Source organism: Onychostoma macrolepis, chromosome 11, assembly GCF_012432095.1.
Source record: "Onychostoma macrolepis isolate SWU-2019 chromosome 11, ASM1243209v1, whole genome shotgun sequence".
Lineage (NCBI taxonomy): Eukaryota > Metazoa > Chordata > Actinopteri > Cypriniformes > Cyprinidae > Onychostoma > Onychostoma macrolepis.
Genome location: NC_081165.1, coordinates 9,826,318 through 9,840,404, shown reverse-complemented (window position 1 = coordinate 9,840,404; position 14,087 = coordinate 9,826,318). Strand labels below are relative to the sequence as shown.

Genomic DNA, 14,087 nt, shown 5'->3' with positions numbered 1-14,087 from the left:
GCCAAGGGAGATGTTTTGCACAAGAAGACACCAGTACGAGTGTTACTCATTAAAATGAAGATACATTTTATTTCTTTTCTTAAAAAAACAAACAATACAAAAAAAAAATCTGAGGAAGGAAAAAAAAGAAAAAAGAAAAACTTAATTAAATCAAGCACAAAAAAACAAAACATTCATACATTTTTGGACAGCTAGGTTAAAAACCAATTCATAGACAGCACGAGTGGGAAATATTCAGAGATGCCTGGCAGAAAGGATCGAACCTAGTCAGAATGCCATGTATGCGCTGTAGACAGAAAAGCCCCTTGAAATGCATCATGGGATATACATCGTATGTGTCTGAAATCAAAAACAAGCAGCAACAGAAATATATATTTAATGAGCAAACACACATAAGGTATGAATAGTACAATTCTTCTCCATCCTCACAGTGCAAATAAACCTCTCTGTCACATCACAAACGCATCTGATCCAGGGCTGAAGAAAAACAACATTTGACTCTTTAAAACATTATTTGCTCGGCTGAAGAGATCCCTCAACAACAGCAATACAATCTCAGACAAAAACGGGTACAAGTCCCGGTTTCTGAACTTTTAGCTTTGTGGTACAATATTTCGAAACAAACAAAAAAAAATAACAGGCTTTGTAAGGCAGAAACAGTGAGCGAGACTCCAGATTCACATTTCTCATGCAATTAACTGTTTTAAGGCCCGATCTCAGAACACTCGCTGCACGCCTCTTTTGAGAAAAGAGATGAAAGCAATCGTACTGCAGCCTTTTTACGAGATGATCTGGTGGACGAGAAAAAAAATTAAAAAACGACAAACGCACATTAGAGTTCAGAGTGAAATGAGCATGAATCTAGAAATATTCCAGGTTCAAAATGAGCTTAGCTCCATGGATGGCATCTGCAGAACAGATTATCACAGAAAATATTTCAAAATCATCTCAAAATAAAAAAGAATGCACTTACAAGGGAGCAAACCTTCCATTATAAGTGCACAACAAACTGAGGTACAAATCTTTGAAGATTTTCGGTGGAAATTCTGCAGATTTCATAAACAGAACTTGACATTTTTAACCCAGAATGTTCTATTCAAACAGTAACAGCATTATGGTTTAAACTACAAAAATCGAGACAGTTTATTTAAAAGGTAAAACTACAAACTGAATAGCAAACCCTGGATAAAGTGTGTACCACGACGAAAGAAATTCTCAAAACATGAGCATTAGATAGCATTAGTTTCTCCATCTTCAGCTGATGATCAACATGTAAAGAGCTGCAAGCGCATGTTGAATAAATACAAAACGAATCCTCGGATAAGCACGACCCTGACCGCTAGTATCAAAACAAACGCCGTCAACTATTACGAAACTTTCTAACGAATGGCTTTCTAGATAGTCACTACACAACAAACGCATCGGATCTCATTCAGGAAACACTGTTGTAGAACTTCGCAAAACTATTCGTAGGTAAACTGCTGTATTTTGTGGTAAGTTTTGCAAATACGGTTTTGCGAACAAACTGAACGCAACAATTTGGTCCTCGTTTATTAAATACAAGCACAATCTAATTGGCTGTAACAGTTTGTAAACAATTGCGGTTACACTTTTGTTTTTGAGTGAGGCCCTTAGTTGCGATACTTTACGCAAGAATGGTTTTACGAACATTTTACGCAGCAATTAATTTCATGAATGATGACCATCGGTCGCAACAATGCAGAGTGAACGCTACGCTTTATACATGTTACGGAAATGAATGAGCAAAAGCATTTTTGGAGAATTCGGTCATGTGATTACCCTGGGCGAGCAGCGACGCTACTTGGTTGGAACGATGGGCTTCCCTCAAGATTATATACCCATAAATAAACAGACTCAGACACATTTTACTCAATAATATATATAGATATATACGCTCACAAGTTGTGGGAAAATGTCCTTCGCGTTATGGAAATTATAGGCTTAAAAAAAAAAAAAAAAAAAAAAAGAAGTTCAAACCATTGAGCCAGGCCACAACAGACACTGAAAAAAAATCTGAAAAGCAAACAAACCCCCCAAAAAAAAGCAAAAAAGGAAAGAGTGTAAAGGGAAATAGAAGAAAGGGACAACATTAGTAACATGGCTAGTCTTCCCCGGATGGAGCCTCCTCTTCTGAGCCGTCCTCTTCCTCCTCTTCTTCCTCGTCTTCAGGGGCTTCGTTCTTCGTCTTTTTGGATGGAGGAGACTCCTTCTTCTCCACCTCTTCTTCCTCCTCGTCTTCAAGAGGGCTCTCGGGTTCCTCGTCGTCTTTAGGCGAGGATTTCTCCACTGCTTTAGCCGCACTCGGGCGACCTTTCCCTTTGCCTTTCATAGGGCTGGGGTTCACTGAGGCACAAACAAACATAACGTTTATAAGTTTGGGGTCATTAAGAGTTTCATTCAGCAAGGATGATAAGCTACAAAAGATTTCAAATAAATGCTGTTCTTTTGAACTATATTCATCAAAGATTTGTGGAAAAAAAATAAGCAGCAGCAATTGTTGTAAATATTGATCATAATAAGAAATGTTTCTTGTGCATCAAATCAGCATATTAGAATGATTTCTGAAGGATCATGACACTGAACACTAGAGTAATGATGCTGAAAAGCATATTTTGCATAAGAGTCTTCTTTTTTCAAAAACATTAAAATAATCTCACTGACCTGTACCTCGTGGCTACAGTAGTACCGCAGTATATTTCATCAAACTTCAAAATATTTCTGCCTACGGTCTTTTTTTGGCATGTTCAAATTCAGTAGCCTCAGGCCAACAACCTTTTTAAGCAACACATGACTATAGTTGACCCAAAAATGATAACGTGTCATTATTTTATGCTAACATCCTTTACAGATCATTTCAAGCCCGTATGATGTTCTTTGTTCCTTGAAACACAAAATGAGAAATTTTGAAGACGGTCCAAGCTGCTCTCGTTTATACCCTAAAATCTCAAGAGCGGCAGTGGCTACCTGTGGCCTTTAGTCGGGGTTTAGGGGATTTCTTGTCCTTCTTCTCCACTCTCCTTCCTCCTTTCGGCACTACTTTTTTGCCTTTCTTTTTGGAGTGCCCATAGTCGCTGTCATCATCATCATCAACCATGAAGTCTTCATCACTGCCTGACTCTTCTGCAACAGAGAAAATTGTAATATATGGGTGTCTAATTACTGGCTCAAGTCAAAAGAGACAAAAAGGCTTTTAGTTCACTTGTTTTATCATTTACCAGACCAAAATCATTAGCAACTATAAGCAATGTTAATACTAATAATGATGTTTAATCAAAGTGACAGACACATTTAAAAACTAGCACACTTACGGTCCAGGTATGCCTGCTCTTCCTCATCCTTTTCCTCATCCTCACTGCCTCCGTCTCCCAGAAGGATTTCTCTCTGTTTGGACACAGCCTTTGACGCAGCCTGCCTCACCTGCCTCGGTTTCCTGCTCACCTCTTTATCATCATCATCACTGTCATCTGCAGAGGAATCACAAGTGTCATGCACAACAGATGCACCCATATTTTCATTTATGCTTCTTTTAATTTGCATCCATTTTCGCATCTGATTTCAGGTGGTGCACTCCTAAACTGTGATTGTTTTATATATCGATCGCACGATCTTATTCTGTCTTAATGGGCAGTTCTTGGCCAAAGTAGGACTAGACTTTATGCTGATAGTTTAATGTCTGGTGCTTCATGTTTAATGCATTTTTGGTCGATCCGCGACTCACCTCCACCTCGTTTCCTCTTCAGTGACTTTTTGCCTGGCTTCTCAACCTTTCCTTTCTTTCCCTTTTTGGCTTTTTTATCATCGTAGTCACTTCCTCCATCTTCGTCTTCCTCTTTCTCTCCAAAGTCGTTGTCTTCATCACTTCCGAAATCATCTGTAAAACACAAGATTAGAGAGTAACCATCTTTTAATAAACGGTAGATCTACGGTAGATGAAACTAACGCAACTTACCTGCAGAATCATTTTTGGATTTGGAGAGTTTGTCATCTGAATCCTCGCTGTAAGACAACAGAAAAGGTACGTTAGTAGTTTGATCTTTGAAGGAATGTCCTAGTGTGTGTGGTATTTATTTCCTAGTTATAATTAACTGCCGCATATGTGGGTCATAAGGAGAAAATGGATCTCAAAAAGGTTCAAGTTCCCCAGAGATCCAAGCACTTGCGAAACCATGTGATGAAATTCACTCGTTTGTAGCATTTGGTACATATAAAATAATTTAAAATGCATTATTCTGATACTATTTGTCGAAACGTTAAAAATAGACAGATTCTTGCCTGTCTTCCTGCGAATTCTTAGACTTCTTGTGCTTGATTTCACGAGGTGGAGCACGTATCTTCTTAGCTGTTTCCTTTTCTCTCCCATAGTCCTCATCTGGAGGCAAAAACGAAGGCAGATTGAAGCAAGTACACAATAGCACAAACTGATTACCTAAAACAGATTTGAATCGACCTGCAGAATGCTTATACGCCAATATTGAGTAAACATGCAAAGAGTACTGTTGACATGGAGCTTAAACAATGGATTTTAGAGATGGTTTATTACCTGCATCGTCAGATTCGTTGAACTGGGAGTAATTCACCACCTTTCTGTTCCTGCAAGAGAGACAACATACTGTAACGAGAGTTTCCAAGCACACATTTGTGATGCAGCGGTGCATGTGGCATTAATTCACATTTTAAGGGCTTACAGACCATTGGAAGGTGGTCAGCATTTCTTCAGGAAACTAAAGCTCATTTAACATGCCTCGCTTCATTATGTTTACTTGAATTAATGATCGTTAAATAGTTCCTCAATTAGAATTTCAATGAGGGTTTCATTAATACTGCAGTCTTGTCCCATTTAACCACTCAGGCCCAACACATTGTTGAGATGCTTGAAGAGCCACAAGTTACTTTCAAGTAATTAGATGGATCACAATACTTTTTTGATTACAATTTACAATACACTGGGGAAAAATGGCTTGAAACAATTCCACGCTGTAAATTTCACAAATAATTACAAAGAAATGGCACATCAGTTACACATTGAATTAAATGTGTAATTTACAAAAAAAAAATTGGAGGGGGGGGGAAATAGAGCAGAAATACTTTCCACTCAGAAATTGCTAGTGAATTTTACAAATAGGCTAATTAGAAAGAAATGGCAAGAAATACATTGAATTAGATGTGTAATTTACAAAAAAAAAAAAAAAAAGGCAGGAAAAATAATGCAGAAATACTTTCCACTAGTAAATTTTATAAATGAAACACACAATTTTTAAGTATTGAGACCGAAATAGTATGCTCTCCATTTTTCACAGCACACTTAAAAGTCAGTTAAGAGAGCACATGATATTATAATATATTTTTAACGCTAAAATCTGAAAATTGTGCAGGAGTCTTGTCATTTCATTTTCAACCAAAAAAAATAAATAATTAAGCTTGCGAAACCAATTTCGGCGGAAATGCCTCATGTTTATTAGTAACAACAGTTAATACGGTCAGACTCTTTTCAGAATCTCTGTCTGTATGCATTAATAATAGTACTTATACAAGTTTTATTGTAAAAACAGGATCTTTCGCCTGTGGGGGATGTTTGTGAGGGCAGCGCGAGACCATTTTATAGTCGATACATGATGAATGCGTGCTATATTTTTCATATTTTGTCATCTTTTGTAGGTGAAAATGACACAGCCATATATACTAATCTGCTGTTGCCATCTGAACTCCAAATGTGCAGTGAATATCAAATTTTGTGCACATAATACCAAACGGGGAGGTGTGGTCGCTCTTAACCACCCCGCCCCCCTCTGACGTCACCCGCGTCGTGTTAATTTACCGCTATCAAAAAATCCCTCAAAACGCGCTTCCCTCCCCAAAAATCACCAACGGGCTTTCGCAATCTATTGTTTCTGCATCAGTGAGTTATTTGCGCAAATATGTGCGCATAACAGGTTACAAAATCACTCGAGTGGGCCAATGAGCACCTTCATTGGGGTTTTATTACCCCTCCTGAAGCTTTAGCGAGGATGAATGGGAAGCCATATTCTCACTGGCTTACAAGGAAACATGAAGCCTTTGAGTGCTTCTTACACAACAAATATATTCTGAAATGTAGGTAGGTGATGCACAAGGAACATCAGATTGCAGAATCCTAGTTGATGCACGTTAGAAACGTGCGAGATTTAGCCATAAATATAAAAGAGGCAGTCCTCCGCCACTGGGAAAGAGACAACGAGCAAAATGCGTGCACGAATGAGCAAAAACGTTACAAAATCGAGCTCTAAACAAGAAGCTAAGGATGCCTGGCACATGCGTGAAGCCCAGGACTCAGTGTGCATGCAGCAGCCATCAGCAGGACGAATGGAAACCCACGTACCTCACTGGTCTTGCCATTTTGCAGGAATACTGTAGAGGTTAAAATTGTGAAAGAGCAAAAGAAAAGCAGGGAAAATGCAGACGAAATGTGGTATTTTAAAACACAAGAGGGCTAAAGGTGACGTCGCAAAACCAACGCCCTCTCCCTGCGGTAAAAATTAAACAATGCGGGAAATACTCCTGCTCTACGAAAGTATTTAGTTTAAATTTTACCTTCAGCTACTCAAAATGGTGAATAAAACAAACTGAAACTGCAGCCTTCGCGCAACCTAACGATTGGATGGTGGGCGGGCATTTTTGTTTAAACTCCGCCCGCTCGGCTGGATTTGCCCAGAGAGCGACGCTATTGGTCAGTTTGAACGAATGTTTGATTTGGGATTGGGTTTCGCGGCTGTCGATCAAACAAAGGGTCTCCAAAGCAATTACCCTCCCCCTCGCTTGCGGATAGGTTGAACAGCATGGCTCAGAAACAAAAAGAGGCCCTTACGATATGCAAGATGTCCCAGTTTAAGTGTAGAACAACTTTGTGTTGCTTGTTTCGTTTGAAATTAAGTTTATATAAATGAATCTGCGCTTTATATAATGTAGAGCGCACAACAGAAGGTTCGAAACCCCCAAAGTATTCATTTTTTTCTGGATACTGGCCTAAAATGGGATTTTAAGTAGATTATTACTGCAAATATAATGATAGCAAAACATAGTAATGCTAACAGTAAACAGGCCTAATATTGTTTAACCCTGATATCACATATTTCATCATTTGAATTTATATGATAAGAATGTTAATAATGTGCATTATTATTTTAATGAGAAATCATGTGAATGTTTGGATACTTTACTCCCATATTTTCAGTAAGAAAAAAATGAAATAAATGCTGCAATCAAACCTATTCTAAGGTCTCCAGACCATCTACCCTCAGCTTTGTTTGCTTTGTTTTGTTTGTTCTGTTGACATTATGGCTCAGAAATGATCTTAGTTTGTTGTTTTATTTTTTCTCTCTCTGAAATTATGTTTGTGTAAATTAATATGTGATTTGAGAGCATAGAAAAATAGGGGTTTAGAAAGGTTTAAGACCCACAAAGTATTGATTATAGCTGACTTTTACCCTAAAACGTGCCTCAACTTGATAATTATTGAAAAAATGTTATCACAAATTTAATAATGTAGCTATTACTTTAATGTTGACCTTCATTTGTGTTTATGATATAAAAGCTTAAAACATTCACCCTTGCTATTTTGATGGAAATGAATGTGAATAGCAATGCAGGCTGCTTGATATTCAGTCTCCAGAGTCACATGACTTGCAAGGCATCTGTATTCCAGCATAAGCAATGTATCTAACATGTCATTTCAAAGGATTTTTATGCATACATGAAATGCAGTGACTGTATTTCTCTGTATTTCTGTTCCAGGGAAAAGGATTTCTTCCTCTTTATTCCCCCAGTCTTTCGCTGCAGACCCTGGAATCCTCTCTGCTCAGCAGTTATTGAAGTGAGGAGAAGGTACGTCTCCATGGCAACCAGGTATGATTCTCATCCCTTTTATTTATTTATTTCGTTGCCCATCCATCAGTGTTTGCATTCCTTTAGCCTTCTCTAATCTTCCAAAGCATCTCTGTATGAGTTCCTGAGAAAGAAATCTGCTACTATCAAGGGTCAGTCATCTCATATTGTTTTTGTTTATTTGGATGCATGTCATCTGTTGCCACAGCAACCACTCACTTTTCTCCCTGGAGTGCACACAGAAATCACATCTTTGCTGTCACAAAAAGTAGGACATGTGCAAAAAAATGCTCACACAGGCTATAACACCATACAGATGTGGGGCCCACATGCATAAACTTGTATTTGCTCACAGCTCATGGGCAAAATACAGTGGAGTGCAATTAAATCACTAGTTGCTGTTAAGGTGCTTAGAATCCTAAAATTAATTTAATCTGGTAAAAACTCAATTTTAATGTTGGTGAATCATACAAAATCTCACAAAACTTGTCCTAACCTGCCCTCTCAAAATCCAAAGAAATAAATCTAATTTTTTTTTCCAACCAAGAATGTTTGTAGAACCTTTTTTTTTTTTTTTTTTTTTGCATTGTGAGAAATAAATAAACCGAAGAAAATACTACTACTACTACTACTAATAATAATATTAATACAATCAATTGTTTAGACTGGTATTTGAGAAGATTGTATTTTGTTAAAGTTACTAAATAATAAATGTAGATGAAAATGCCACAATGCAAAAATTTCAATTGTTCTCAAATAGGCTTAATTGTCCTAATGCAAATTGTAATTTTGATTATAATAAATACATGTGTTTTGCCTTTTTTGTTTTCTAGGGTGAAATGTGACCTGGATATATTTACTGAGATGCATTCAGGTAGGGATCTCATACCTTTTGTGCTAATGCTTTGAACGGAAACATGTTACATCTTATACTTTAGTGACAATTTTTAAAATGCCCCCAGCAAAAAGCCAATAACTGATAGTAGCTTGTCCATTGCAACTCTACAGTTGCAAGGCTAATAAAAGGACACAAGAGGGCAGTATGGCACTGCTATGATATGATTTGCGTAGAAATTATAATCTAGTTTTGTACATAGATATGGATATTTTAATAATAGAGCTGTTATGCAGTGTTTCTGTGTGTTTTTCAAGCGAGTTAATGTGCAAAACCACTGTGATTATATTAAAACTGTCTTGACATCTTGTAATTTCTGTGTGTGGGTTCTGTATATAGTCATCTGTTGTAGTCTGTTTACCTGACTACAAAAAAATATTTGTGCTTAAGCCATGCTTAACAAATGTCAGTGTATTTATTGTACTCTACAGCACAAAATATCAAACCAAGAGCCATTTATTTTAAAGTTTTAAATTTATAATTGGTTTTAAGAATTCACGCTTTCTTAATTGTACAGATACTTTTTGGAGCTGTATGTAGGTATTTCAGGCGAATTCAGAGCCATGCACTTTATAAAATATAAAAGGTTGTTTTGTTCTTTGGCAATTAACGTACTAATGTCATGTTAGTGCATATTCTACATTTTTTGAACCACTTCAGACAGAAATTCAGTTCATAAAGCACAGACACCAAGGATACTGTGAAGTTTATGAAATTGAAGTTGTTTAATTTTGTTCTTAAGTTATACTGTTATACGTGGATGAAATAGCATCGGGGTAACAAGGTTAAGCTAAAGGGTTTATATGGCCATGAAAGAGTTGAATTGCACAAACAGGGTTAGTTAGTGTTGTTTATAATGCTAATCTCATGTTTAATGTGAAATAGCTGAAAATTTAGTCTCCCTCAGGCCATCCAAGATTTAGATGAGTTTTTTTTTTGTTCATCGGAAAAGATTTGGGGAAAAGTGACATTACATGACTTGCTCACCAATAAATCCTCTGCAGTGAATGGGTGCCGTCAGAATGAGAGTCCAAACAGCTGATAAAAACATCACCGTAATCCACAAGTAATCCACTCCAGTCCATCTGTTAATGTCTTGCTGCATATTGAACAAATCTGTCATTAAATTATTTTAACTTTAAACTATCACTTCTGGCCAAAATAAGAGCCCATAATCGATAATAACTCCTCCAGTGAAAAAGTCCATGCTGTTGTCCTCTCACATCAAAATCCACCAACAAGTTTGTTTAGAGCTGTGTTAGACTGTAAATGGTGCATGATCTATGCATATTTCTCTCCTGATTCAGACTTGATCAGGATCGATGACTTGTATTTTAGCTGGAAGCAGAAAGTTAAAAAAGGTCTTAATGATGGGGTTGTTTCTTCTAAACAGGCAGCTTTTCACTTCGCAAGACGTTAATAGATGGACTGGAGTTGTGTGGATTACTTGTGATTTAAAAAAAAATAATAATAATTCTAATGGCACCCATTGCAATACTCTTTTAGGTCATGTGGCAAAACCTCTGAAACTCGTTTATTTGAATGTAGTGCCTGGACTTCCATTGTAAGTGCATTACTGTAAGTGCACGCCATAGATGTTGTCAATAGATTTTAGCTTGTATTGAACCTGGGACATTTTTTGCTAGACCAGCCCCAAACTAGTACTTTCTAGCATGAACCTTCCTTGACCAACATGCAAATTCATGCTGGAGGCTAATGCATATCAGAGAGGCACCCACTGAGTCCACACAGTTGTGGGTGTCGCTCTGCGTTTAAAGATGCTGACTGTGTCAGGTTGTTTAGCAGGTGAAGGTTCAGGTGCAGGTTGCATTTAAAATAGCAGTTATTTTCTCTCTCCACAGCGCTAAACAACATCTCCATCCTGAAACATCCAGGAGTCCAGATGCAGCTGTGTCCCATCACTGAACCTCTGATAGCACACTTCAGTCAGTGCTGTGGGGAGTTTATTCAAATAGATCTCAACTCCCCGCAGCCTGTTTTACACACAAACACGCAGCGAGAACCCAGTCTAGGGATTTTGAATTTTAAAACGTACTTATTTACAATCGCAGGCGGACTATTCTTGAACAAGAGCCCTGCAGAAAAATGAGAGGAGACTCGCAGCGAGAGGACGGCGGGAACAAGTAATAATGTCTTTTTTATTTAATCAAATAGGTCGTTATACCCTTCTTAATATGAGTTGCAAATGTAGTGTATTTTTTTCTTTTATTTTATGGTGTCGTTTTCAATCAGCTTATGCAAAATAAAATTTAAATATCATATAAAAGTTAACTATTAATTACTCTTAGTAAGAGAAAGATGTCCACCACAGAACTGAATTAGTGGTGGGAATGATATTTAAAAAATTTCAGAATGAGATTTTAAGTCCAAATGTGCCCTTTTATGTATAGATATAACCCAGATATTTTTTCACACCAAGTCACTGAACGTAAATCTTCTATGTATAGTAAGAAGCCCCATAACAAGAACCTTTTTTTTTCTCAGATTTGCTTTGTTTCTCTTTAATCCTGAAAATAATTAGTTTCCGTGATCCTCCCCAAAACGTTCTCTAACATTTTACAGGAAGCAACACTGAGTTTTAATCTGCAGTAAACTCCAGATGGCTTGAAGTAGGACTTTGAAACCAACGACAAGGAATGGCTGAAAAATTAGGGGCCTCAGAGCTTTAACGCCCCGCAAAGCAACTTATTTAAATTAGAACAAAGACGTTCCGGGATGAAACATTCTCCTCCGCCAGAAGGCATTTTAAAGCTAGAATATATTCAATGCTAATGCCTTTGAAACTTCCAAGAGAGATGTTTTAAGGAATTCTTAAGCCGTATTGAAGGGTTTAAAAACTTCCACACAGCTAGATAAAATCTTTAAATTATTAAATCTTTAGAATGTTCATTTCTAATAGTCAACTGAAAAAATGAGGCTTATAAACTATTGCTAAAAAAAGGATTCCATTAAGTCTGTGCAAAAAATAAATCTTAAAGGTCAAACACAGTACGAACAGAGATATTCTCCATAAAAACTACATAAAAAGGTAGTCTTTGTGGTTAGGTAGTTTATGCAATTTTCAATACAGCAAATGTGGCCTGGTTACATTTAATGCATTTACAGTGGAAGTTAATGGGGCAATGCACTGCATTTTGATGTTTACATAAGGCTAGTTAAATAAATCGCTTATTAATCTTGTCTGTGCAAAGTTTAATTCAGTATTTCTCCCGTCATGGTTATGCAAAGACCATCAAATAGAGGTTTGTTTGCTTTGAACTTTACAGCTTATTGTTCAACTCATGTTTTTATAAAAAAAAAATTTAATATACAAGCTAATATGTGACCCTGGACCACAAAACCAGTCATAAGGGTCAAGTTTTTTAAATTGAGATTTATACATGATCTGAAAGCTGAATAAATAAGCTTTTTTACTTATGTATGGCTTGTTAAAATATTGAACAATATTGGCTGAGATATAACTATTTGAAAATCTGAGGGTGCAAAAAAAAATCTAAATATTGACAAAATCGCCATTGAAGTTGTCCAAATGAAGTCCTTAGCAATGCATATTACTAATCAAAAATGAAGTTTTGATATATTTACAAAATATCTTCATGGAACATGCTCTTTACTTAATATCCTAATGATTTTTGGCATAAAAGAAAAATCGATAATTTTGACCCAAACAATGTATTGTTGGCTTTTGCTGTAAATATACCCCAGCGACTTAAGACTTTTTTTTCCCCAGCTGTTTTAATATGCACCAAGTGAAAATTGTGATCACTCCAAAAATAATAGCCTTGCACACCTCACCTCTGTTTACTTTGAAACAATTTTCACTCAGAAATTGCTACATTTCACAAATAAGTACAAAGAAAAGGCTAGTAACATTGAATTAAACATGAACTTTTGAAATAGAAAGACTGAAAGAGTATTTTCTTATTAAACATACTCCAGTAATCTTTATTTACAACTTAAAAAAATTGGTTTCCGGTAGCATTAGTTATGCTTGCCTTAGCGACAGCACACATAATCTGTAGAGTCTACATATGTACAAAACGCTGTTTAATAGAGCCAAATCCTCCTAAAATTGATCCCTTATCATAAAGCTGTCTGGTTGAGATGCATTTCAAGAGCTCCCAATCTACATAATGTAAGTCAGTTGATTTTAAGCCGTTTGCCTTGGCAAGGCAAATGAGCGGCAGCTCTTTCCATATGTTCATGCGAGTAAACAGACATGGTGGATTGTGTCATAACTGTTTGTCTCTATAGACATCAGCCACCTGTTGGGGAAATCTGCTTTATGTTCTCGAATCCAAACGATAATGCGACATGTCAGGTTGTGTCAGCTGCCGCCGCCCAACACCACGGCGTCAGGGGTGTGTGTTTGCATGAGCACATGTGAGTGAAGTGTGTCGCCCGTTCTCAGCAGGTCCTAGACATTCATAACCTATCAAGAAGCGTGTGTGATGCATTACATGTGACCTGGTGATAAAAATTTGAAAAAGTCTCTCATTTTTTTTCTCCTCCTCAGTGGTGCACACTCGCCGAAAAGCTGTCATCTCTTCTGGTGTCTGCAGAGAAGGATCAAAGCGGGAACAGGCAGCCAGCGAGAGAGGGAAAGAGAGAGAGATTTCGGGGTGAACCAGAGGACGCAGCCTCTTCTGTTAAACAGGGTAACCCAGTTGCTGGCAGATTGAAGGAAGCCTGCTTCTCTGTAAACATATTCAATTAAGACATCAAACTTCAAACCGTACGATGAAAAAGAATGCCGATGAGGAGAAAGATGGGTTTGGGGTCGAACTGCGTGCCTCCGCTGCTTTTCTCTGATTTAGAAACAGACTTCTTTTGATTAAATAATCATCGCTTCGTAGAAATGCAAGTTGCGGACCAGACGTGCGCATAGACACAGCTGAAATTTAATGAGCTCGGTAAGATGCCGCAGAAGTGCTGCTGTTTTTAAGACCTCTGAATAAAACTTCTTTAGATCAGGGGTGATCATGCTGCGTTCCAACGGTTTCCAACATCCTACTTGGAAAAGTGCAATAGAATGCCACAAACCGGACTTCCAACCGTGAAACCAGAATTTGGATCAGCATACTACTCTATTTCTTCTATATTTATATATGGTAGTAATATTCCAAATTTAAATGATGTTTTTCTGACAGGTTTCCTGAATGCGCCCCCATCTGCCATTGGTCAGACAAACAGATAGCCCCGCCCTAATCTTATGTTATAGAGTGCAACAATCGGGTTTCTGAAAGACATTTCTCCATAGCCTAATTGATTTTTAAAAATAAGTTGAACCTTT

At 37.3% G+C, this 14,087-nt stretch overlaps 2 protein-coding genes across 2 annotated transcripts in view; one reads left to right on the top strand and one right to left on the bottom strand.

Moving 5' to 3' along the window:
* Nucleotides 1-42: 42 nt before the first annotated feature.
* On the bottom strand, nt 43-6,662 carry nucks1a (nuclear casein kinase and cyclin-dependent kinase substrate 1a). The gene is made up of 8 exons (XM_058790813.1): nt 6,377-6,662; nt 4,562-4,611; nt 4,294-4,390; nt 3,971-4,017; nt 3,740-3,892; nt 3,330-3,485; nt 2,986-3,141; nt 43-2,364 (listed from the first exon to the last, which is right to left on the bottom strand). The coding sequence occupies exons 1-8, from the start codon at nt 6,391-6,393 to the stop codon at nt 2,123-2,125; spliced, it is 918 nt and encodes a 305-aa protein (XP_058646796.1). The 5' UTR covers nt 6,394-6,662; the 3' UTR covers nt 43-2,122.
* Nucleotides 6,663-6,843: 181 nt separating this feature from the next.
* epha8 (eph receptor A8) overlaps nt 6,844-14,087 on the top strand; it is a 184,595-nt gene continuing 177,351 nt past the window's right edge. The window contains exons 1-6 of the mRNA XM_058790812.1: nt 6,844-6,978; nt 7,789-7,899; nt 8,712-8,752; nt 10,636-10,917; nt 13,049-13,177; nt 13,311-13,452. The gene's annotated coding sequence lies outside the window, so the exon portion shown is untranslated. The remainder of the gene's footprint in view (nt 6,979-7,788; nt 7,900-8,711; nt 8,753-10,635; nt 10,918-13,048; nt 13,178-13,310; nt 13,453-14,087) is intronic.

What these genes read in the sequence shown, in the direction of transcription:
- nucks1a (XM_058790813.1), bottom strand. An exon ending in AAGAATTCGCAGGAAGACAG is followed by an intron (nt 4,018 to 4,293) that starts GCAAGAATCTGT and finishes GTTGTCTTACAG; the next exon opens with CGAGGATTCAGATGACAAAC. An exon ending in AGAGCAGGCATACCTGGACC is followed by an intron (nt 3,142 to 3,329) that starts GTAAGTGTGCTA and finishes TCTCTGTTGCAG; the next exon opens with AAGAGTCAGGCAGTGATGAA.